This window comes from Antrostomus carolinensis, unplaced genomic scaffold (genome assembly GCF_000700745.2).
Source record: "Antrostomus carolinensis isolate BGI_N321 unplaced genomic scaffold, ASM70074v2 scaffold10933, whole genome shotgun sequence".
In the NCBI taxonomy this organism is placed as follows: Eukaryota; Metazoa; Chordata; class Aves; order Caprimulgiformes; family Caprimulgidae; genus Antrostomus; species Antrostomus carolinensis.
In genome coordinates, this window is record NW_010304471.1 from 12,330 (window position 1) to 38,806 (window position 26,477).

General features: G+C 33.7%; 1 protein-coding gene across 1 annotated transcript in view; it reads right to left on the reverse strand.

Annotated features, from left to right (window-relative positions):
• Positions 1-844: 844 nt before the first annotated feature.
• The window catches only part of LOC104518225 (kinesin-like protein KIF6), a gene marked incomplete at its 5' end in the record, with an annotated part of 70,408 nt that continues 44,775 nt past the window's right edge, over positions 845-26,477 (reverse strand). The window contains 5 exons of the mRNA XM_010164466.2: positions 845-1,062; positions 2,166-2,304; positions 3,180-3,285; positions 18,367-18,470; positions 23,388-23,474. Of these exons, the coding sequence (XP_010162768.2) occupies positions 845-1,062; positions 2,166-2,304; positions 3,180-3,285; positions 18,367-18,470; positions 23,388-23,474 (654 nt within the window). The remainder of the gene's footprint in view (positions 1,063-2,165; positions 2,305-3,179; positions 3,286-18,366; positions 18,471-23,387; positions 23,475-26,477) is intronic.

Genomic DNA, 26,477 nt, shown 5'->3' on the forward strand with positions numbered 1-26,477 from the left:
TGTGTTTTTAAAATACACCAGTAAAAGAATTTTTACTTTGTTCACACTTACTAAAGTCTTGCTCCAGAAAGGTACCATTTCACTAAAGCTACTTGCAGGTACAAAAATGGAGCTATTTGTTGCTTCTGGAACTAAGGTCTCAGTTCACTTAATAACGTTCATTTTTTTTAAACAATAGAAATAATCACCATCGTTTATTAAAAATGCTAAATAAAGTCCAGATATCTAAAGTGTATAATATTAAAAAAGCATCTTAAAGATAAAAAGACAAAACAAAAAGTTTTCTGTTTACAGTCTTATATCATAGCTAGAACTATAAATAATGAAATATAATTTTATTTGAAATATAAGATTTATCTCCTAGGCTGAAAGATTAAAAAAAAAAAAAGAAAAAAAGAAAGTTTATTGGTGTTCAAGGATATTGTGCAATTAATAATGCCTGCACAAAAATGCTCTCTGGATCTGCAGTTCCAGATCCAGATTTATTTTTTTGTTGAAAGTCATTATTTTAAAATCTTCCAGGGGAAAAACATTATTTCCTAGTTTTTTTAAATGAATCATGCTCAAAAATCCTTTTCTGAAAATTCACTCAAAGATTCAAGGGCCCGCAACTGAATTTATACTCTGGTTTTGTACGACTGTTCAACAGGGTATTCATATCAGTTTGTAAAAGCCATCAACAACTTAAGAGGGCTATAAATTTAAATCCCTGCATTTGTGGATACAGAATTAGCACAATACAGCTGATATTGAAAATAAAACGTTTCTGTTCCTGTACACATTTGAATGATATGCTGTAAATCATATTATAATCATCCAGTAACTGTTCACTTCATTAATTACACTAACCTGTTTTTCTGGGAAGAAAAGGTAGTCTGTGAACTGAAGAGCTGAAATCTTTTGCTTCTTTAAGACTAAAGCAACTAGATGGGCTCCGATTTTCTTCCAAGTTTACAGAAAGAGACCGCTCCAAGACTGTAGAACCAGCAGAGGCAGCATTAAGCTGGAAAAGAGCATCTTGTGCTTTCTTTTTTTCATGTTTTAGCATATTTACCAGAATATCTGCAAGATAAGTTAAGGAAATAATTAAAAACCTCTTTTCTTTAAAGCAACAGCCTATATGTGAAAGTGAATTTGGAGTTGGGCATATTCTGTGTAATTGTAGTCATCCACCTTAGTTTCTCCAAACAGCAGGTTCATTTTTACTAAACAGTAACAAATTCACAGCTTGAACACAATTGAACCCATTCAATGAAAAAAAAAAAACATTTACAGATCAACAAGAATGAAAACTCTAGTATCCTATTGCCAGTGTGACACTCCCTTTTTTATTTTTTAAATTCTGTAATAAACAACATTTCTAAACAAAAGAAAAAAACTCCTTAACTTACAGGTAGCCTGGCAAGTACCTTGTATCTTTAAGATTTTCACAATACGAAGGTTTACTAAAATGCAGAACAGGTCTCTAGAAAATTTCTTCCAATACCACTAAGTATTTACTGGAAGTATATTCCCACCATTTATTTACATTAGACTTGTCATTAATTTTTTTATGATGATGTGCAGTCACTTAGCAGCTGCAGACTCTGTAAATCAGTTTTGAGTTCAAAGTCTTATATTCTTCCTCTATAACTCTAACAAGGATTTACACAAGTTTCTTCCTCGTACTTCTGCAAAAAAAGCTGTATATATCTTTCAAGCACAAGCACATTGTTTTTTATCTATTCTAAAGGCAAATAGCCCAATAGTCCTCAAAGTAGCACTTCATTTGGCTAAAAATAACACTTACAGGAAATTCTATTCTTTGTAAGGTAATAAATTGGTCTTTATATAGTATCAGGGTTTCTCATTCTAAAAAATTGTTTAACTTGCTTGAGGAGATTTTAGGCATGGCCTTATGCACAGTATTTGTATCTTGGCTGGACTGTTCTAAAGTTAAGTGATGCTTGGATCCAGGATTTTGGTTTGGGTCACAACTGAAATAGAAGCAGGTGCAAAGCAAAACTCCTGCCACATAAAAGTTGGGAACTGAGTAATTGCTTTAACACAGTGGTCAGCAGAGAGAATTTCCTTCTATACAGCTAAGGTCTATCTCATATACACAAGAATAATTGTGGCCAGATCAGCTCAAATCCAAATATTTTTTTTTTCCTCACAAAGGATACTGATTTCATTGTCTCTTTGCTGCAGAAGTTTTTTCATTTTTTCCAGTTCTTCTCCTGCTTCTTTGTTAGTGTCTTTTTCTTCAGAGATGTGTGATGAGAGCAGTTTTTGATCAGAATTCTTTGAATGGTTCATTAGTTGCTATTAGGAGAAACAAAAAAACCACATTCTCTTAACTTTACTTCCAGCTATGTATTTATTCTACTTTGAGACTGTCTAGCTGTAAAAAAGGTAAGGCCTTTCTAGACTCTTGACAAAACAAAATCATGCCACCATTTGTCTGTCCAGTTATATGCATTGTGTCAAATATGGGGCAGGTTGTATTTGTTGATCTTCATTATCAAGTGTACAATTTACCTTACTCTTTCTACACATAAATTCCAGTGTTCTCTAGTATTACAGAGCTTTCAATATTAACAATATGACTAAAATCTAATTATTTAAAGACAATAAGTTAAGATCAGGAAGGTATAAATTATTATATTGAAAAACTATACCCAAAACATGGAAAAGTATATATTATATTCTGTTGCTTTCCCTATTAATTTCACTTGTTCTTCCTAGTTTAACTGCATCTTGTTTGTGTGATGATTTAGAAGGGTTTACAACACCGTCGGGAGAGTTAGTGTAACAGATTCAGGGATATGCTGTTTTTATCCTTTATCTGTTTCAACATAGCTTGTCCAAAATAAAGTCTCCATCATGCTGGGAATACAGATGGACACATCTAACCATATACAAATAACATGTCTTTGTGGATTCCAATAAATTCCTGTGCTCTCTTACAATTTATTGCATGCTGAGATCCTTTCTGGGGTTTCAGCAAAATGCTGCTGAATTTTTCTAACTAAATTTCAAATTTCTATCAGTCCTCCATGCACTTTACAGTTCAATTCCCTTACCCTTTTGCAATCCCTATCAACTGTATTGCATTTCTTTTGACACTTTTCAATCATGAATGTCCTCAAGCTATTTTCAGTGCCAGCTGTACTTCCATCTGTGTTTAAAATATCTACCTTCATGTGAATGAAGCAATACTTGATCTTGCGCATGTCAGCATCAACATCCAGAGTGCTATCAGGGTCATTATCTTTAAGAAATATTTCAATTAACTCATCCAACCTGAAAATACATAGTATTTTTAAGGGAAAAAAAAAGTAACAACAAACAAGCAGACAACTCTGTAAATAATGTGTCAAATACAATACAAGATTTACCAAGCTGCCTGATATTAGTAGGCTACTTTCCTTCAAGGTCCATGCAATTTCAGTGTACTTTTGTTCCTGATACTAAAACCTAGATTTGATATTGGAGATTCTACAATTCTATATCAGAACATATTTGCACATGCTAAGGAATAGTTGTAGAACTAAAAACATCTAAGTAGTAATCTTTTAGTTTTCTCATTTATTTTATAAACTTATGTTCTTCTGTTATCTCATAATTGAAAAGATCTGAAGCCTGCCCCCTCAGAAGGCTAGGTTTTTAGAGGCTTTGGGCATAGCATTTTTAAAATATATATTATTATTATTTGTACAAAAGAAAATCTACTTCCTCTTGTTTTACAAGAGTCAACAGATAGCATAGCTTTCATACATAAAATCACCTGCTAAAATCACCAAGCAAAGTAACATATCTTTTGATACAGATAATATGAGATTTCTCAAAGACCTACTACTCTTCTTCTGATTAATTACATGTAGTTAGTATTTTATTCTCTTGCAATTTATTCTTTAATAAACATCTGACAACACCTTCCTTAGACAGGAGCAGTTGTGATTTCAATAATTCGGAAAACCTGTGACACAGGAGCATCCTCTTGCTCTTTCAAAGCCAAATTAAAATATTCAGACTAGAAACCCACACAGGCATAATATACAATGCCTCTGGGCTGGATGTCACAGCTATATGGATAGAGTTAGCTTTCCTCTTGCATACTCTCACCAGTAATCCAGGTCTTGCATTCCAGGATGCAAGGCAGATAATCCTTAAGAAAAATGGTAGAAGATTTCTAAACCAAATCTAGCCCTTAGTCCACTTACTAAGGTCCATTTCTGGAAAATAGCAAGTGCAAGTTGGAACTACATCAACTGGTTTTAGATTAAAGGCTTCCTGGATCCTGAAAATGCTATTACTATTAACTTAGTAGGCAAATGGTGGCCAACAGTGACAGCCATATTCCCTGTAAAGCATAATTCTATGATTTTAAATATTCATTTAGGTTACTATCCTCAGAAGATGAAACTAGGTTCTGAACATGAGTGAGCCAAAGTATCTAAGTAACCTGCATCAAGTGTCCAACTACCAGAGAAGGGCAGAAGCTCAGAACTATCTCTATGCCTAGTGTTTCTTTTGGACTAGTTTCGTTCAGTTCATCACTTAATATGCAAGCCTTCTGAATGTCACTTAATAGTCATTTATAGTCTTCAGTTACAGAACTGGGAATCTTGTTGCCATTTGATTATCTGAATCACTTTGCTGTAACCACATACCAAAATTTAGGCATTGCAATATCACACTATCTAAAGTTGACCTTAAAGTAGGTGGCTGGGTTATTGCTCTGCTTTTGAGAACTTCTCTCACTGAGATTCCTCACACTATTATACCGTAGTAACAATTCCCTGCTGGAGGGTGAAACAGTGAAAGGCACAACACACAGAAAAAAACAAAACCAAAAACTTATTTTCAGGAGATAAATATCTGAAAATCAAGAGCTGTAAGACTGGAATGAAAATTGGAAAACATAAAAGATATGTTTATCATAAAAGATATTATCATCTACTCCAGAGCTCACCATGGCAAAGTGTCAATTCTCAAAACAGAAGAAAAAGAAGAGAAAAGAAGAGAGCAACCATCAGTTAGTTTCATTAAACTGTGCTTTCCCATTTTCATTATTTCCTTTAAAGAACAAGAAACAAATATGTCGTCTATGCCATTCATCATATGTGCAAAATTCACAACTTCTGAATTTATAGAACACTCCCTGAAGTCAATGTGACATGTACCTGTGGAGGGTTTAAAGAAGAGGATATTTAAATAGAAATATTAGTTACAGAAGCATTACTGGCATTGACTTGCTTCTCAAGTTAAGAGATTACAAAAATTACTGGGTAAAAGAGACCAGAATTTTACTTCTTGCTACATTAGTTTTTCTATATTAAGAGTCCAGCAGAAGAGAGTCCACTGGTACAAAAGGTTATTCATAGTCTCTGCAGACACACTAGGCACAATGAACAGGAGAATTAATCCTTCATACATGGAGGTAGGCATTTCTGCAAGCACTGGGAAAACAGAGGCATTTATACTATTAATGAGAATGCTATAGTAGTTATATTTTTTTATAACTAGACTGCCTGACTATCAAGTCATTTATAAAAATGGACCTTTAATCTTGAAATAGAAATAATAAAGGAAATATTTTAACCTTACTAAAACTATCTGTTTGCCAGGGATTTACCCACCCTCAAGTTACCACAGATTTAGGCTATGGGAATCAATAAAAAAAAATTACACTAACTTGCACCATTACTATTAGCAGAATAACACTTCAGAAATTTAAAATATCGCAAGAGAAAGAAAAAGAATATATAATTCTTGTAAATAAAGCTCTATTGTTGAAAAATATTATTTGCCAGTCAAGGTTAATTTGTCAAAAGCAACAAATTAGACAAACTGTAGTTATAGATATGAGCTGCTATACCTTCTCTCTTACATTACCTTTCATGTGTTTGGCATTCTTGAAAAAACACAACTGCTCAATTAATTTTTTGTGTCTCAAGGACTACATAGAAATCAAAGCAGATGTGAGCACCAGAAGACTTGAGTCAAGTCTGAAATAGCAGAATGTAAATCAGAAGTTATAAACTAATTCAGCCTCTTTGCCAGTTCTAGGAAACAGCAGAATCTTCAGTGTATTTTTAGAAACATCTTTAAAATTTCATCTTTAAGAATGAGAACAAGAACAGACCAACCTAGTCTAAACCCTACAGACAAAAGCAAAAGCAAAAGAAAAAAGAAAAGAAAAATAAAAGGAACAATGAAAATCCCCATGAATACCAGCAAAAGAAATCACTGCATCCCTCACATTTTTTTTTAGATTTCCATGTAAAAATTACCAGAACTCTTTCTAAAATAAACACAGTCTGACAACTCTCTGGATTATTCTGGGAGTTCTTCCAGTATATTGTAGTATTAAACAAAGGTAAAAAATAAATTGACAATGTGATACAGATGCAACTTGAAGTTTCTCTTCTTAATGAATAATCTTTTCCCAAGTGATTTATCAGCTCAAGGATTGTGAAAACAATGTAAACATTCTCATATTAATTTATACAATGACAAGATTTGCAGTTTTACAAATGAAAAAAAAAAAAAGAGAGAGAATAAAAGAAAAAGGAATACTGACTGTACCTTTTCTTTTTCCTAACATATATTAGGCAAGGCAGATCTGCTTGCTAGGTGACTCGGAAACAATGGACAATATAATTCTACAAGATGAATATCTTTTTCCTTCTCATATTCCTGACTTGAACAGTTTATTATATTTACCTCTACAAATATCCATACACATAAAATTAAATATATGGAATATATGAAAACTAGAGCACAGAGTTATATAAAATAGGGCTGTAAAAGATTTAAGAAATTCATATAGGGCATCTACAGCTACAACTCTGACACATTCTTTCTAATTAAAACATCACACACAGGCTGTAGTCATCCTTCTATGAAACGAGGCAGAGCAAGAAAATCCTTTTTGTAAGTAAAGGATGAGGCTAAATGGATTTTGGTTTTCATTCAGTTACCTTTAAGAGATGGATAATACCTCTCCTTAGAAATAATAACTTCTGAGATAGTAACTTAATCTCTGCTTCTTAGTTCTCTACCAGGGGAATGCACATTAAACAGTCTTCCTCCAATCAGATTGTTGTAAGAATATACATCAGCAAGAACCAAACTGAAAAACCACATAAAACAGCCCATCACTGAACAAAATTGGGCCTAGATGTTCATGAGGAACAAGAAACCCATAGAGAGCAAGAAATCCAGAGAACTTCCCAGTAAATCTTGCTTTAGTTGCCTACTCAGAGGCATGCATATGTGGCAGAGCTACAGTAATATGAAATTGTGAGGTAAAATAAGTGTCCTTTTTTCTTAAGGACTTTTTTCACCACAGTCAGTAGAATAACTAAAAAAGCAAAGGAAAAAAAGTATTTTTGGTCAGTTGTTTTGGCTCAACCCTGAGTCCATATACCTAGACCTATCTTAGATAGTCAGTACATTCTATTTCCTAGAAAAGTTGTTAATTATAGGTTGTTTGGTTTTGTTTTTTTTTTCAAAAAGACTGAGCAATAAAACCTTACATTTACTGAAGACCAGCTTCTGCTATTATGCCAAAGGTAGTGGTTAATATTTGCATGTCCTCTCAAAACAGAAATTAGGAAATAAAGACACCCAAACAAGGGAGTTTTGAAAATGAACTTGCAAAAGGAATGAGCATGCTTGGTACAGAATTTGAAAAATCTCTGAGTTTGTAATTGAGCTTTTCTTCTCCCAAAACATCCCAGGCTGAACATTAATTTCGCTACTACACCCATGGCAAAAAGTCAATGGGAAAATAATTTAGAAAAATAAGTATGTTCATGTATGCAGCTTCTATGACATGGCTGAGCGTGCCAAGGTAACTCATAAACTAGAAGGGAAAAAAAAGCCCAACACACTTTTGTTAAAGCTTACAATGAAAAACAGAAAGAATCCAATAGAAAAAAAAAATCAACCAAGAAACATACAAAAATCCCCTTCCATCGTATTTATGAATTTGTTGCATGTAGTATGAGGTTTTTTGTTTGGTTTGGTTTGGTTTGGTTTGTTTTGTTTTTTTTTTTTCCCATTATTTCTTGACTTTATTTATGAAGACTATCACTACAGCAGTGCTGGACTTTATTGTTCTTATATGCAAGGTGGACTGCAGAAGAAATAAGTTCCTGTTTTGGTATTCTGTTTCTTTATTCTCAGCTTACAAAATCAGCTTATTACAAGTCCTTTGTAAGATATCCATCAGAACCAAAAAGAATAATCCACTGTTTAATTAACTGAATTGCAATGGAAACCCAATTATGGGATTAACTACAAACACAGGATTGAAAATTACTGAGTTGCTTACAAGTCACACTTAATTGCTTCAGTGGAAATAGACAGTATGTATCTATTTCAGAATTTGATATTATTTTAATGTAAGATGGTCAATTTAAGTTATTTAAATTTGAGATATTTTTGTTATACTGGTAAGTTACATCAGAAAAAGCTACATTAAAATGAAATAGAAGTACTTAGCCATAAGATACTTGCACTGAAGGTGCTGAACTAACATAAAAAACCCTAAAAGTCTATTTTAGAAATGATAAAATTTCTATTTCTGTGTAGAAACAAATATTAAACTAATAGTATTTTACTTGTTGTAGTTAATAACATTAGCAAGCCAGCTGCTGCATTCTTTATTAGTTTTAGCTTTCTAAGACTTTCAATAATGTTTCCATGAAGAATTTGTGCTAAGCAAATGTGGAACACGGATAATCATAGTTAATTTCACATGACAGGAAAATATATTTAAAATCAGTGTCCAATAATGTCTCTTCTAACGTTCTGAGTTCCAAAATATTTCCCTTTTTTCCCTTTTCTCTTTTATGTTGTCAGGTAAAGATATAGACCATTAAATATTTATTATTAAATGTTATTGCAGTAGATGAAGCCTAAGAAGGGGATTTTTCATACATCTCCATTCTTTCTTTTAGGACTGCAAGGTTCTGCCTTAAGACCAGCAGGCCTAACTTATCCTAATAAGAGCAAGGGTGTGCTGAAACTTATCGCCAAAACCCTGCTGCATCAGGAAGAATAGTTTTCCCAACAGAAATTCCCTGAAGGAGGAAGAATATTAAAGTATCAAACAAGGACTCATTTTCCGTGAAAAAACATCAGTAAACAAAGAATGGGGTTTTCTTTCTCTATGCTCATCATGAAAGAAAAAAAAAGAAGAAAAGAAAGAAAGAAAAGTAAAAAATTACACACACACAGAATATCAGTTTCTAAGTCATTGCCAAGGGAACAGTATCGCATCATTTATGAGATTAATTTAAAACTCATTTCGATAGTGGTCTTACACATATTGACATAGAACAAGAAGAGTTTGAATCATGATACCAGACTCTGAATGAAAACACAAGGTGTGTCAAGCACAAGTCTGTTCTTACACTGATGCTCGAAAGAAAACTCATATAAAAGCAGTCATAAACTGTTGGGATGGAAACGTGTTTTAACTAACAGTGCTCTCTGGTTAGTGACTGTGAATCAGTCCAGAATTCTTGGTCTAGTGTTTCTCTCTTTATAGGTTTTTTTTGCAAATAGTGTAAATATACACTGTCCTGAAGCTCACAGACAGTTTTTGCATTATCAACTTTATTCCTTTTCTGTTACTTTCCACCCTTCAGGAATTCTTTTTTTCATGAAGCCTGCTTCCCATTTAGACCACACATAAATCACAAAGCTTTCTATCCACATTACTTTAGATTCCATGCAATATTTCTGATAGCCCGACTCCAGAATGATTAGACCAGCACTGTGCTACTTCAAGTTTTAGCCGTTCATTAAATAAGACTTCAATTTTTTTTTTAAAAAAAAAAACACCCCAAACTTCTGAACCAGTCATATGTTTGCTTGAACCAGAATGCAAGTTACACAGCTGAAATGCATCAGGAAAGTGCTCCTAGCCAACTAAGAGTATGTTTTTAAAGTTTAGAGCTCTCAATAGCATGCAGGATGCATGGTCTCAAAACACAGATTTGGAAGGACTCATTTTGACCTTGCTTTATGTGCCATGATTCATTTCTCGGAGAGCTTGCCTTTTAACCTCTGATCATTGACACTGTATATTATGTATCAAAATTAAGTTCACTTAAAGAACCATTAATTTTGTGTGTCAACTGTGAACTCTCTGACAAGCAAAATGGACATCCAAGTTTATAAAAAATAGGCTGCACACAAAGAAGCTACCAAAACACTTGAGGTAATTACAGAGTTGCTTCAGTTAAAGAAGTTTGCTCACCTAGACTTTTGCAGCAGCTTTCCTATTGGTAATATTCTCCATATCATACTCCATATAATATATTCATTTTTTAAATTATCTTTAAGTTTAATAATGATGTCTATGTTATTAAAAAAGTAACTCCACATCTCCACATATTTTATTAATCGATTTATCTAAAAATGTATAATAGTTGAAGCAGAATTACCATTATATTTAATAAGAGCTAAGCACTCAGGTTAGCTTTAAGTGTGTATCATCAGTATGGGAAGACCATGGGGATTCTAAGCAGCAAATTTTATCAATAATGATATAAAAGACAGGAAAGAAAAGGGAAAGTATGTCCAGGCATTTTTGCTAATGACAAAGAAGATAAAGTACACACAGTGCATCCCAGCTTGCTCTCAGAAAAGCTGTAATACATTACTGATGAGTAGTGGACATGATAGCAATTGCCCAACATATAATTAACATATATAGAGGATAATTGCTGTATTCTGTATCCAGAAATAACTGTTAAACCTCTAATTTAACAAAACTGGGTTAAGTCTTGGGTGAAGCAATAATAATTAAGGTAACTACAAAGTGGAACTGGCTACCTAAGCCTCTGCAAAATCTTTCAGTTGATATTCGTTAAGAATAGTTTTATTAACATAGCCCTGGAATAGGCTAGATTGATTTGGTGCAGTCTTAGAGGAGGGAAGTAACAGCAATAAGTCCTTGAGTGTCTTCTGTTCCTACAGTTTGGAAACACTTTACAGAATTTTTACACTTTTTTTCACTTTAAATATCTATACAGTACTCTAACAACTGAAAAACGCTATTACAAGACAATAAGGATAAAGATAACCTTTCTGCTACTGATTGCAACAGAATGAAAAATTCTAAACATAATTTGCTTCATACTAAAGTGTTTACATGCATAGGTGTGAGGAAGTCAAGCAATAATAAAATTGCCTACTACAACTTTGCTGAGGTTCATTTTCATCCCATAAACTGAAAATGCATTCTAAGCCACTCTAAATACAAGTACTGAATTATACTAGCAACTGTGTTTTGAGAAACAAAATCATGGCTGAAACTAAACTAAATGAGGCAAGTGGCAGAACTTTTGTGGGGTCTTTTTTCTTTTTTTTTAGGAAATCTTCTAAAACTAAAGGCTATGTTCTGAGGCACCACTTGCTTCTCTGGAGTCATTCTCAATGGCATAGACAGTCAGACAGAAGGAAAGGCAAAAAACCAATACACAATATTCTTGATGAGGTAAACAACCCAAAACCAAAGAGCCACAGACATAGTAAAAAAAGTTCTCATATTTAGAAATGTAAAAAGAACAGATGAAAATAGAGAACACACTAATATCATAAATGACTTGCAAGTATGGAGATAAACAGATTTTCATAAATACTGAATGTTGACTGGTATTTATTGGTCTAATTTGAACATGTTTGTCAGAACAAATGGTCTTTCCTAACTTTCCTAATTATCTAATATTTTCAGCAGGGGTCAAGTGCTTTTAAAATAACTGATAATAGAGCTAAAGCACACTCTCTCCTATTGATAATGAGTAGAAATGAGTAGATTTTTGAATACCATCCACATTTTGTTAAAACTATAGGCAACAGTTAGGATTTGTATGTTGCCTCTTTACACAGCCAATACGTTGGCATTGAAAGAGATTACCTAAATTCAAGCTGGCATGGAACATTTGGATTTTTTTTTCAGTTGTACCCAGTTGAGTTATTTGAGGGTAAAAATTGTGAAAATAGGGCTTCTAATTTTGCAAAGCAATCAAACAAACAGTATCATACACATAGATGAATGATTACCACTAAAAACTTGCACTGCACAGTAGAGAAGCATACACCTCCTATTACAGATATAATCCTCCTCTTTTTTTATTAGACATGGGGGGCAAAGCCATGTTTGCTACTTCCTTATGGGAGGTGATTCTTCTGAATTAGATGGCCACAATGTGGCAAATATGTAAAGAGTTTCTCCACAGTTGAAAATAATTCATTTCAATGATGAAATTCCCACAGATCTAAATCTTTTTATCAGTAAGTTAACGGGAGATTTGGCATGGACCATAAAAAGGCCAAGACTGGCTTGTGAAGGGAAAAAAAAAATGCCTATGCTAATACTACATATGCAAAGTTTTGTCAGGGAAGAAAAATATCAAGTAGCTTGCAGAGTAGATTATTTCCTTCCTTAACAGCATTTCATAATAACAAACCAAAAGCACATACATAAAGAAATGCTGCTCACTGCCAGCTAATATTTGTGGCCATAACAGTAGTCATATTCTAATCAATAGAGTATATGTAAAAGTGGCAAGACAAAACTAAGCTTGAGTTTATCAAAATTTGAAAAATATAAATATCTCTAAGGAGAAGGTAGCAAGAACTTCAAACAAAAATAAAGAACATAGGACAAACATAAAAGTTTACTCATGCAAGTCAAAAGGACTTGTACAGATGAACACCAAGACATTCCTCTAGAAGAGAAGAGAGAAGCAGTTTTGAAAAAATTGTGTAGTGTCACTTTCAGGTTATTAATTAATGACATGTAAAAACTCGGAGGAAAAAGGTTTTCAGAAACTATTTAAAGTGACAAAAGGTGCAAACAGGTATTTAACGGTACTTTCAGAAGCAACTCAGCTGACCAAACATTCAGTGAACTTTGGTGAGATTCAAAAAGCTTCTATGATCAGACACTTTTGAACATATGTACCTGGAAATTAGCTCCAAGATTTTTTCAGACTTCTAAATAATCAAATTCAGCTATGCTAACTTTTCTCCATACATCTCACTAATATGAGTTATACTGTATTCCATCAACTTTCTTGAAACCATGTGACATGAGATGACTGGTATACTTTTGAACGTTAGAAAACTGGCCATAGTAGGTATTATCCTCCCCCCCCCGCCACCCCCCCAATGGTAAACCAAACTTGCTAATCTTGGAAAAGAACTTTAAATTATCTCTCAATAGTTTCAATGTAAAAGGTAATCAGTTTAAATTATATAAGATTTTTTTTTCTACTTAGGTTACTGGCCTTGCAACAAAATAGGAAGATCAAAGAAAAGTATTTACACTTACTTTAAGCATTCAGCTTAGATACCTGCACTATCAATCTGAACTTCTTGTGCTCTTACTAAAGATTTTATGACTTGTAAGAGAAAAAATGCCCTCTAGAGAAATACATTGATTCAGTAGCATTCTAAATCAGGCACGTAAGCTAGATGTTAATGTGAGACATTTTAAGGCTACTTTATAGTTAAGGTAGCTTCTCTTCTCTTGCCTATTGCCTACACAGCTTATGTCAGTCAGGCTGCTAACTTCTACACAAATCCACTGTCTGCAAAGCTGTGTTGACATAAGGCAAGGTAATATGCTTCTATTTTTTCCACTTTGCAACTGAAATTGAACACTGACATCAGCAAATAAGAACATTTGCTCTGCTTTGTAAATGAAACCATTTGTTCAACAGCTTAAGTATGAGTAACTGTTAAAGCTCTATATTGTACAACAGTGCAATATTGTTAATACCATGATAGCGTACAGATGTCACAATGTTGAAACAGAAAAATGAAAGACAGAAGGAATTAATGAGAAATCCAGGACTTGAGTAAGATGAACAATGTATGACTGTTGAAGTAAAAAATAGAAGCGTCTGTAATAACATATGTATCTGAAAGAAATAAGGTAAAGTTATTAATAAATTAAAGTGCTAAGCCAGTACTTCCGGTCCTGTTCCTAGAGAATTCCAACTGGCAAAGGCTCTGGAAGCGTGGGTGCTCTGGAACACAGGACTTTGATTTGAAATCCTGACTTTCTGGGCACACATTGTAAATTGCTAGTGAGCTCATTTATAACAAAAAACCCCAACAAAACTCAAAAACCCTACCCCTCCTCTGCAAAACCCAAAAAAACCAACCCCAAATGATTCAAACAAAAAGGACTCTCCCTTTTACTTTTGGCATGCCTCTCACAAAAAAAAAATAAAACAAAATAAAATAAAATAAAAATTTGAATTGTTTTTAATTCTATTCTAAAGCATAATACAGAAGCCTGTGAGAATACAATTTCCTTCTATTTTGGATGTATGATGTGATTTTCTATATTTTTAAAAAATAGTCCAAAGTGTTGGTTTGGTGTTTTGTTTTGTTTTTTCCCTAAACAAGAAACTAATTCTCCAGCTCAAAGAAATATTTAGAGATCAGCCCTTTACAGCTGAAGAAGTAGACAGCAGGATTCAAAGCAAGCAATTCAGATTTTGGAAGCACTTTATGAACTATGTCCTGAACCACTTATGTAGTCTAGCTGATTTTTTTTTTGTTGTGCTTTTTAAATAAACAAAATGAGAGCAGCAGAATTAATGTATGTTTAAGATTTATGAGATTAAAATAATAAAGTAAAAAATATGACACAGTAATGTAAATGGTTACCATTTAACACAGAATTCTGAAGTAAGAATTCCAGGCAGCTGTAGCTTTGTTCGCAGAACCGATAAGTTGTGTTGTATGATAGCATTCACATAGTTTAGTATTCACAAGAAAAGTTAAGAGCATTTGTTTTCCATTTTGTTTTAAACTTAGTAAATGACAATGTGACATTGTAGTGGTTGTGAGGAAAGCCTATTTGACCAATTTTTTTTTCCTTCCATTAAATGAATAATAATAATAATGATAATAATAAAAAGTAATCCCTGAAGACACTTCTCTGATTTAAGTGAGAAAAAAAACAAATAACAATGAAGAATGAACTACAGTTTATTCAGATACTAACCTCAAACACTGAGCAATTTTAACTGCATTGAGTAGCCCACTAATTTAATCTGTAATGCCCTGAAAGTAAACAAGCGGAATGAAGCTCATTATTGTAAGAAATGTTTGGCATTTCTTGACTTAGTAAGTCAAGAAATGTACAAAATATCATTTTAACATAATAAAGCTTATTTCCAAGGTGATCACTAACATTTATTTCCTGCAACATATGCAGAGAGCAAAAAACCTATGTATTGCCACAGCCATTTTATTAGACTAAAAAAATATTATTGGATCTACACATATATACCACTGGACTCAGTTTCATTTTGGCATCCATCTTCTATTGAAAAGTGCCTCAGATAAAGACTTGTGCAGAGAAAATGAAATAAATATGTACTCAGGGCATGGAGTTTTTTGATTTACATGTTTTGTACCTTTGATCATCTGTGTTCAGAATCAAAGAATAAATAGAAAAATTGGCACAGAATGATTTCAGAAGATTAATACTGCTCTGACCTCCCTTGAAATATGTATAATGAATCAGAATAAGAAGAATTAAAACACATCAATTTTTTCTGAAAATGAATTTAGTAACACTTCTCCTTACTATTTAATTACCTTATTTGTAATAAAATGAAGCACAGTAAGACTTGTTAAAGAATTTGAAAAGAACTATATAAATTTGGACTGTTTATATATAAACACACATATATATCCATGCTGAGATCCAGTTTATTTAATTTTAAATAAAAGATATCCTAACTAAGCAGAAATATCTAAATACTATTTGAAATCATCATGTCCCTAATTATAATTTCCTGTCTAGGCATATTAAAAAAAGGTTATTTTGTCTGGAATCCCTTACAGCACCACTCCCCTAAGAACCATTCTTGGGTGGCAACATCAAATGAAGTGCAACACAGTATGTTGATTTATCACCTATACCACGTTTCTTTTCCTGTTCTGTCTGTTATAACAATCTGATCCACATGTCTCCTGATAAGTAATGTTATTTACATTTCATTATAGATGCAAAACTAGATGCAAACCGCAACATAGATATTTTCTAGCAACAGGAAATCATTATTTTATCAGCCCTTATCCAGGTCAATATTTCTGTTCGGACTACTCACTTGTATATTTATTCTTTAATGTGAACAAACTCTCCAGATAATGAGTAGCTCCAAACTCAGATGGTCAGTCTCAATAAACAGAATTGTCATAAAGAGTTGCTGTAATATGCATTCATAGACTCTAACTGGAGTCAGAACAATTAGATGCTATCTGTTGATTTTCATAAATGCTCAGTATATTTATGGAAAGGAGACTCAGCCAGATATAAATCAGCATGGTCACAAATATTATTGCCATAAGAAAGCAAGCTCAAAATGTATATGTGTTCAAAAACCATAGAAAGATATTTATATTGAAGTAGTGGATTTTTATACTATAATTTCATTATACTTTCATTTGGGTGTTAGTCAGCATCAGTTGACTAACTGATGTTGTTGTTTACCTGTGAAGACTCTGCTTGAAAGAACACATACCAAAGCAAAATTAATAAAACCTGACACTTGACATTTCCCCCCACTGAACTGTTTAAAAAAAAGATTGAATTATCATAGAATGGTTTGGGTTGGAAGGGACTTCAAAGATCATCTATTTCCAATCCTCTGCTATGAGCAGGGACACCTTCCACTAGACCAGGTTGCTCAAAGCCTCATCCAACCTGGCCTTGAACACTTCCAGGGAGGGGGCAGCCACAACTTCTCTGGGCAACCTGTTCCAGTGTCTCACCACCCTCACAGTATAGAATTCCTTCCTAATATCTAATCTAAATTTATCCTCTTCCAGTTTAAAGCCATTACCCCTTGTTCTATCGCTACCTGCCCTTGTAAAAAGTCCCTCCTCAGACTTCCTGTAGATCCCCCTCAGGTACTGGAAGGCTGCTATGATTTCCAAAGATGCAGTTTCCCTATACAAACTAAACAGTAAACAAGACTACAGTGGAAAAATTCATGTAACAGATTTTTACAATGATTTTAGGAAAGTACATTTTAAAATTAATATATAGATTATTTAAGCATATCTGAATAGAGTCACTGACAGTCCTCATCTTCTGAAGGACTAGTGCTGTCAGGTTAAAAAGAAACTAGCTAAAAAGTGCATTTAATTGTCTGTTCTTGTTGTTCCTTTCATTTTCTTTCTATGGTTTGATTTTGTCACATGCAGTGCTCCCCTGTAACATTCTTGGTGCATTTCACTCCCATACTTTTGGGCAGAAGGATAAATAAATATTAACCCAGTAGGACCAGAGAGGATCTTTCTGGTTAGAAGATTATACCAGTAACTGCCTATGCTGAAAATTAATGGTCTAAAAGAAATACATGCATAATGCTATCTAGCTCCTCACCTCTGATATGGATATCATTTAGTTTCTGAATTAAAACAAAACAAAACAATAAAAACCAAGAATTAAGAATGACAACAATCTACATGAGATACTCAAGGTTCAAGGTAGCAGCTCGTCCTCATGTCTCCAGAATCTCCTGGATGTCAGGAAAAATTGTTAGCAATATTAGTTTTCTTCTGGACCAGTTCCAAGAGAATTTAAAATAAGACTAAAAATTCTGACAGCTTCAACTTAGTTACCATTAACATACTAACCAAACAAAATGTCTAGGTAGTTACGACTTTACACATATGAAGTGCAGAGATTAAATACGTCCATCCTACAGAATCAATTACTTTTTCAAAACTGAGAATTGAATTTAGTTATTGTTAATATTTAGACCTAGGTAAATATTTCTACATTATACACCAAAAGTTCTTATATGCTGTACTGATTTGTTACAAAAAGCTGTAAGATGTTACAACACTTATGTGAATTAATAATGCAGTTTCAATAGCATGCTCAGTAAAAAAAGAAAATTAAAAAAAAATTGGGTTTTAAGACATTGGTTAATCATGTATCAGAAATGCAAGATTTCTCTTGGCCTATGTCAGACTAACACTGCAGCAGAATACTTCTCAGCACAAATAATATTTCTTGAATTCTACTCAGTTCATATATTTAGTTTTGAGAGAGACTGGTTTTTTATACTTCTTTTTGCCTGGCATCTGACAGGCATTCCCACCCTTTGCGTTTACTTCACTTCACTTCCTCAAAGCTAAGGCTGCAAAAACACAGCCAGCAGCCTCATACAGTTTTTTTAACCTGGCACCTATCTTCACTGTATTTTTCACTCAGAGAAGTTTAAAAATCTGAGATGATCTTGAATATTTATGCCAATGAAGAAACTGATGAAAAGTATCTCCGCAAAAGAAGTAAATGAAAACAATGTAAACCATTACTGAAGTAGCTCTTCTTGTGAAAGCTCTGACGTTCTTTGCTTGCCAGTCACCAGTGCCAGCTCATCCTTCAACTCCTGGATCTCCTTTTTCAGCTGGACAATCATCTGTAAATAGCAAGGCATAAACCAAGCATCACCTACAAATTAATAAATAGCTTATAATTTTTGCATTAGAAGGCTGAGTTTAGGGAAACATGATACTTTGGTTTTCTCTTTTTTTCAAAAAAACATCTTTTTAAAAAAAAACAAACAGTCGAAATGCCTTAAACACACCAAGTACTTTTTTTCCTTTTCCATTTATAAAAACAAGAAAAGTCTTCCAAACACGGCAAATTCCACATGTTAGAAGACATGGCTATACAGAAAGAGTTCAAAAGATTATTTGCAAAAGAGAAAAATAATTTTCCATAGAAATAAAAAGAGCTTTCTGACTCATGAGTTTTGCCTGTTAGTAATGAAAATACATTCAAAATAGAACTGAAGTCTTTGTTAGAGAAAGGACAAACACACACCAGAAGTGGGGGTTTTTTACCTTCACTTTAGAAACAGATATTAGAAAACGATACCTTAGTATTTTAATCTTAACTTTTCTCTTTTTTTTTCATCTAACATTCCACTCTTATTAGAATTACAGCATACTATAATTGTAGGATGTATCAGTTGCTAAAAGCAAATTAATAGTACAAATCAGCATATGAAATTAAACTGCATTAATGAATAGTAATGATTGACAAAGTGACTTGGAGAACTATACTATATATTTAAATTCTAATAGCTCACTATTGGAGCCTGTATTTTTGGAAAAAAAATGCCTGTACAAAACTATATTTTATGAATCATTAGCTTCCCAAGGCCAGATTCTAAGAAGCAGGGACAATATGCAAAACCCTAAAACATGAATGAGCAAGTTCTTGGATACTTTATGACTGATCATTTTAATGATGCATTGCCTTATAAGAGCTGAAATGTGCCAGGAGTTCAATGATATTTGTAGATGGATATAAGTACACTTATTCCATGTGCAAAATAAGTTTCCAACAGAAGAATGTTTCCAAGGAAAAATAGAACTTAGAATCATAGTGGTTGTAGAAGAGCTTTAAGATCATTGAGTCCAACCATAAACCTAACACTACCAAATCCACCTCTAAACTGTCCTTAAGCACTTTGTCTACCTGTCTTTTAAATACCACCAGCAAAGGTGACTCCACCACCTCCCTGGGAAGCCTGTTCCAATACTTGACAACTCTTCTGGTGAAGAAGCTTTCCTTAATATCCAATCTAAACCTCCCCTGGCACAACTTGAGGCCTTTTCCTCTCATTCTACTGCTTGTTACCTGGGAGAAGAGAGCGACTCCCACCTCTCTACAACCTCCTTTCAGTTAGTTGTAGAGAGCAATAGGGTACCCACTCAGCTTCATTTTCTCCAGGCTAAACAACCCCAGCTCCCTCAGCTGCTCCTTGTAAGACTTGTTCTCCAGCCCCTTCATCATTTTTGTTGCCCTTCCTTGGATACACTCCAGCACCTCAATGTCTTTCCTGGAGTAAGGAGCCAAAACTGGACACAATATTCAAGGTGCAGCCTCACCAGTGCAGAGTACAGCAGGAGGATCACTTCCCTAGTCCTGCTGGCCACACTATTTCTGACACAGACCAGGATGCTGTTGGCCTTCTTGGCCACCTGGGCACACTGCTGGCTCATGTTCAGCCACCTATTGACCAGTACTCCCAGGTCCTTTTCTGCCAGGCAGCTTTCTAGCCACTCTTCCCCAAGCCTGTTGCGTTGCATGGGGTTTTTTGTGACCCAGGTGCAAGACCTGGCACTTAGCATTGTTGAACTTTATGCCACTGGCCTCAGCCCATCAATCCAGCCTGTCCAGCTACCTCTGCAGAGCCTTCCTACTTTCAAGTCGATCCGCACTGCCACTCAACCTGGTGTCATCTGCAAACTTAGTGAGGGCACACTCAATCCCCTCATCCAGATCATGGATAATGAATGAATTATTCTTGATAGCATTCACTTTCTAGAAATAAGATTGTTGAAATTGTTGATGTATTTTCACTGGATGTTAAAATTCCTTTAAACATTTGTATTTCTTTTAATGTTTAAATTTAATCATCTCTTCCTAAACTTTGAATGGGTATTTTTACTTTAAAAATCAAAATATTCTAAACATACATATGATTATTTCTTTTAACTCTAAACTTACTGGTAACACATTTGTTATGATAAAGTATGAAAGGATAACTTACAATATTTTATTTAAGAATCTGTTAAGGTGGTGACCTGTCAATTACAGATGTTGTAAGAGTGCTTCAAGAATATTGCAGGTCAAATATTTTAACCTGATCTTAGGTTGTCTCACTCTGGTGTCACACTCTGATGTAGTCTGTGCCAATTTCTGAGACAGTAAAATAAAATTTGGGGTTGGAGTATAAAAAAGCTATCATCCCTGTACAATGTTCAAATTTGTTAGCATGATTAACCTCAATCTGACAACAACAGAAATACCATTTTCAGGATATGGATAAAAGAATGATTTTCAAGTATTGTTAAGACAAACAAAAATCTACAGAAGCATAATATTTTCATTTTTATTTTTAAATGAATACCAGAGGAGATTAGATTTAATTCAGCCTGAACAGTTTTATCTTCTCTTAAACCAAATCCTTTGGTCATGAATGAGAGAAGTCCATTATGATGAATAAAGTTTACACAACAGTCAGACATAACTCAGATCTATCAAGAGATAATATGCATTCCCTTTATAAAGCATGCATTTAACTTATAGATGAAAAATACTGCAAATAAATAGCATTTGATTTTATGGAAAAGAATTGTAAGTCCAGCACCTTACTGAATAATCAGGTTTCACCCTGGGAATATACTTTAGGTAGTTAAGATGGGGAACGAATTACATGATGAGCTCAGAGCCATATGAAGTCTAGGTACCTATGTTCCCCTGCCTTTTCCACAAGAGGGGATGGTTTTCTAACTTTCACAGGTCCACTTTTGCTTTACTTGCTAAATGATCCTGCAGAGTGAAACATATCAAACTTGGGGAGTATAGCTCCACAGGATGTAGTAAATGCTCAGGAGCCTGCATGTGTTGCACCTCAACCAAAGGCTTCTGTACCCATGGAAGCAATGTTTTGCATGATTTGCTACTGTAAAGTCTACATAAGAAAGAAAAAGAAAAAAAAAAAAAGGACGGACAGAAAGAAATTAAGAAGTAGTTCTGTGCCTACTAGGTTTTTCTGGGTTTTTAAAAATTTATTTATTTATTGGCAGATTTTTTTGTTGTTTGTTTGTTTTTGTGATTCTCTTACTGTTAGAAATTGTTTCGGGGAAAAAAAAGAAAAAAAAAAAGAAACAGCAGAAAGACTGACAAGAATCTCCTATCCCTTTGAAATTCAAGGACAAGAAAAAATAAAAACAAAATCACTATCAGTAACTGAAATATGTAAATTACCATCAAGTAACAATGAATGAATTAATCAACCATTTAATGCCCTGTTTTTTAGACAACAAACCCTTCTTGCGTTATATAATCTAGCATTCTGCAGTGTAGCAGTCAAGAGGAAAGCATTTCCTATCCAGTTCAGGAGGACATATGAGAACAAAATCCATAAAACTTGTAATTCCAAATTAGTCCTAAGAAAATTAGACGTATAGTAATAATTTTTGCCATTAAAAAGAATTATTATGTGATTAGTATATCACAGAAACATACAGGAACACTGAAATGCGAATATTTCATTCAGATTATATATTCTTTAGAGGTGAAAAGCTACAGTTCAAATTTATAATTCTGTTGTTAAAAACTTTGTTTTAAATGTTGTCTGTTTATACATAAACAGAATAATATAATAGCTTAACTTGAACTTATTTTTCATCTGATGTCTCTGTCACAGAGACACAGGGTATGTTGAAATGCATCCATAGTTCTTTCTTCATTATATCCGTATATGCAGCTTTGGCCTGACTAGAGTCACCTTAGTCAAACGTTTCCCATATCAGAAAATATCTCTATATATACCATGAAACCCAGCTGATCCAGTAGCTATCTGCAATACTATATTGAATTAATCAATCGTTAATAGGTGTACTTAATGTTTACAAAGGAAAAAAAAATTCCAGGTAATACAAAAAATTACATTAAATAAAATAACAAAGGCATCTCTAATATAATAGAATGTATTACAGAGCACATTGCCAAACAAATCTTGTATGTAACAAGCTAGAGGCAGGAAAAATCTTTCAAAGGGAAGACTAACCAAATACTGAAATGAAAAAAATAAAGTACATTTTTGTTACATGCTTTAAAAGAAGAAACTTGTTTCTTTATGTAGCAATGCTTTGTGCTTTACCAATGTGGATTATTACCTCTATCCTTCTCTGTACTTTCTAAGTCCCAAGTCCATTCCGCAGGGCTCCTCTGCTCCTCTTTGGGATGTGAACATCAGCCTAATGCTTTAGTGTGGAAAACCTATTTCTACATCCTATTTACTTGTTTTCCTTTTTTTCTGATAGTAACTTCATAGAGGTCTTTCTTCCTAGCTAAAATGTTCCTTGGACCAATCTCAAGGAAGGACTACTGTATCTATGTGTTTCTTAGCTTTATACACAAACTGTTTCAGTGCAGCAGCATGCCTTCATCAAGTGACTAGTAATCTTAGTAGATTTTTTAAGAGTTTTAGGGACAGCCAATTATCTGTGACTACGACTTAGAAACTAACATCCTAAAAGAAGCAACACAGATGGTAATGAAAGTAACCATTGCTCCTCAGATGCCTTAAGAGCTGAGAAAGTCTTTAGAGGTTTTATAAAGGTCCATTTAATTACAATTATGTCCAAAAGAAAAAATAAAAATAGTAGGTACTTTATAGAAAAAATTGGAACTTCCATCTGAAAACAATTTAATGGTATGATTCAGTAAAATCCTCAACATCCATTTGACTGCTATTGATTACTAAAACTTCAAACAAGCAATTGCCTTCCCTCTGCCCCCAGTCAACTCTCACCAATCTGGGGTCAATTTCTTCATTAAGAACTGCTTCATTCTTAATAAGAGCAACTCGCTGTGCAAATCTGCAGGTTGATATAGATTCCTGGAAGAAAAAAAATAAAAGAGAGATAAAAGAAAAATTTCAGTTAGCTTTGCACCAAATAAATAGAACACAGTGCTTATGAAGTCATCAAACTAAGTTTCTGATTTCTGTATATTTTACAGATCTAATCTACCATTTCATATGCCAAACCAACAATATTCAAGGGAAATTAGGTTAGCATATTAATGACAGTGACACATAAAACCTTCAAATCATATTACATACTTTATTGATTTAGTCAACCCCCTGATCAACTGTGTTTCAAATCAGTCCCCAGCTGGCATTAAAGGATAAGAAATCCATACTATTCCAAAGGTTAAAACTTTTGAATTATGAGAAAATGAGAAAACTAACTAAAACCAATATTTTGGTGAAAATGGAACTAGAGAAACATATGTAAAAGAAGCTGGGAAAAGAGATGAAGGGAAGAAGAGTGGAAGTCCAGGACAAATAAGAAACAAGCTATGAGACTTGGAGCTAGGAGGTATACAGGAGAACTATGATACCACACAAAAAACTTTCAGATGAGCTACGATGAGGTGCAGGAGGACAGGAAGGTAGATTAAAAAGAAAAAAAAAAGACAAAAGACTGAGGTTGTGATGACAACTAGTGTGCATCCTATCTAAGGCACAGAATGAAATCGAGGCTCCCTAAGTATTGTTCTGTCCTTTGAGATCAGCTGATATTTACATGCCAGACCCTGACAAAGAACTTATCTACCTAATGAATAAAAAGCCAGCAATTGTTCTCAGTTGGCTCAAAGAATAAAACATCATTCAGTAGTCTTAGAAGTTCCAATGATGCTCGATAAGCTGTATGCTAGAATTTTCTAAGATGTGTGAGTCTGCATTTAAAATGTAAGAATTGACACACAACCCCTACATTAAGAGAACTTTACTACTGCTACAGACTTGTATTTCAGTATCAAAGTAATTTTTCAGTTTTCAGTACTCCAACATAGGAAAATACCAATTTAAATATATGAACATATACTCCTTTTTCCCCAGGACTTCTGTCTCTTCTGTGCTCAGAGGGTGGTATCTGAATCAGGGTTACATGATGAAAGACACTAGTGTTTATTGCCAAAGACATAATATATATACACAAAGAATCCAAGAGTTTTTAAGGAAAGAAAAGGAAGCCCTTACAATTAAGAGAGCTGCACACAGTCTTAGCTGGACTCTCTGTTTGCCTCTGCTGTTCAGTTCCTGTGCTATGATAATCAGCTAATGTGATTATAATTAATTTCTGTACGTATATTAAGTACAATTATATGTACAGTACACATATATATTTCCACCAGACCTCTTTGCCCTGTTCAGTGTGAAGCGTATGTTAAATTAATGAGTAGCTAACCCACTCAGTTTTCAATGTTCAGTATGTAAGCTTACAATCTATTTATTCTATGCCATCAAAATGGAAATCAAAGCTGAGAGCTACTAATTTCCTAATAATTTTTTGTGCCATGCTTATTGTTATAGTACCTGACGGCTTCACAAAAATTAATCAATTAACCCTCTAGGTATTGCTTTGCTGCAAGTAGGTGGAATGACTTAACAGAAGGGAAACTGAAGTCAAAAGTACCAAAAAATATTTGATTGTTAAATGATTTTTTTTGTTCAAACCAGCTTCCATTCAACTTCAGACACAGCTGTAATAATTAATATATCTACAATTCAGAATCAGCATCTTCTTTCAAGCACTCCACAAAGCTAGCACAAAAAATGTGATGTAGGTGATGTCATAAGCTGTATATTTCTACTTTTCGGTAGAATCAGGAAAATTATCTGGTTCTCTAGGATAATATTCTATTTGTTCACATCATGAAAGTGTCCTTTGAATTGTCTGCTTCATTGCTTTAGTTGCAAGAGAGAAAGCTAGGTCCTTAAGAAAGTTGCTTTTATTATATCACTTCACTTCTTACTTGGGGGCAATTTTGTCTTGTGCTTCCTCTGTGAATGAAATGTATACTCAATGGAAGAAAAAAAAAACAAACAAAAAAAGCAAACCAAACATAACTATGCATAATGATCCATAGAATTACAAACTTCAATTATGCAGCTATCCAAATTCTGACATTTTCTAATGCTTAGTAATTGACTTAACATCTATCCTAATATTGCTTGTACATATCAGATTTTGAGGAACAGAGTAGGGACTTTTTAATATATTTTTGGAGAAGAAGTTCTGTTGTGTAGGCGGTATATGTTAAAGCAAGAAGAAGAAAGCCTACTCTGGATAATTGCTTGGACTAAATATTCTCAAAATAGAAACCCAGATTGCAATGTGAGATACATACACCTGATGAACTGATATATGAAAGGGTGCCTATCATCTCACATGCCTAAAAAAATATTCATGAACAAACTTTATCCAGTTGCATTTGTAACCAGACATCACGCTTGCACAATTACATGTTTACAAGTCTGAACAATCTGTTTTAATTTAACAGTAAAGTCCATTTTCTAACGAAAAAAAGCTTCAACTAGAAGAAGTATGGTTTTAGTCTAATGTTTTTTACTGTATTTCAGAAAAAAGTCTTAGTTTTAATAGTTTTTTTCCTTGTTTATTCACATTAGAATGCTTTGATCTTATGGAAAATCAGGAAATAAATAGATTATAAATGGCTCTGAGCACAGTTTTACATATTCACATAGCAACATATTTAGGTAAACAAAGAGAAGAAAATAGCACTACATATAATTCCAGTGCAGGAAATTGGTGAAGGGAGATAAAAGTATTTGAAAAAATACCAAAAAATCTCAAATCATCCCACCCAATGCCCTCTCCTTCTAATGAACACTCCAGTTGTCTATAACACTCAGTGAAATCTCAAGTTTAAAGAAGTGTACAGAAGTTCTGCCAAGGCTTTCAGTGTGTTTCATAATCTACTTATAGATCTTACCAATATATCCTGTGGAAAATTCCTTGGAAATGCCTTTTCATAACTCAAAGGTCTATTCATCAGGAAAACACTACTTTTTTTTTTAAAAAAAAAACCA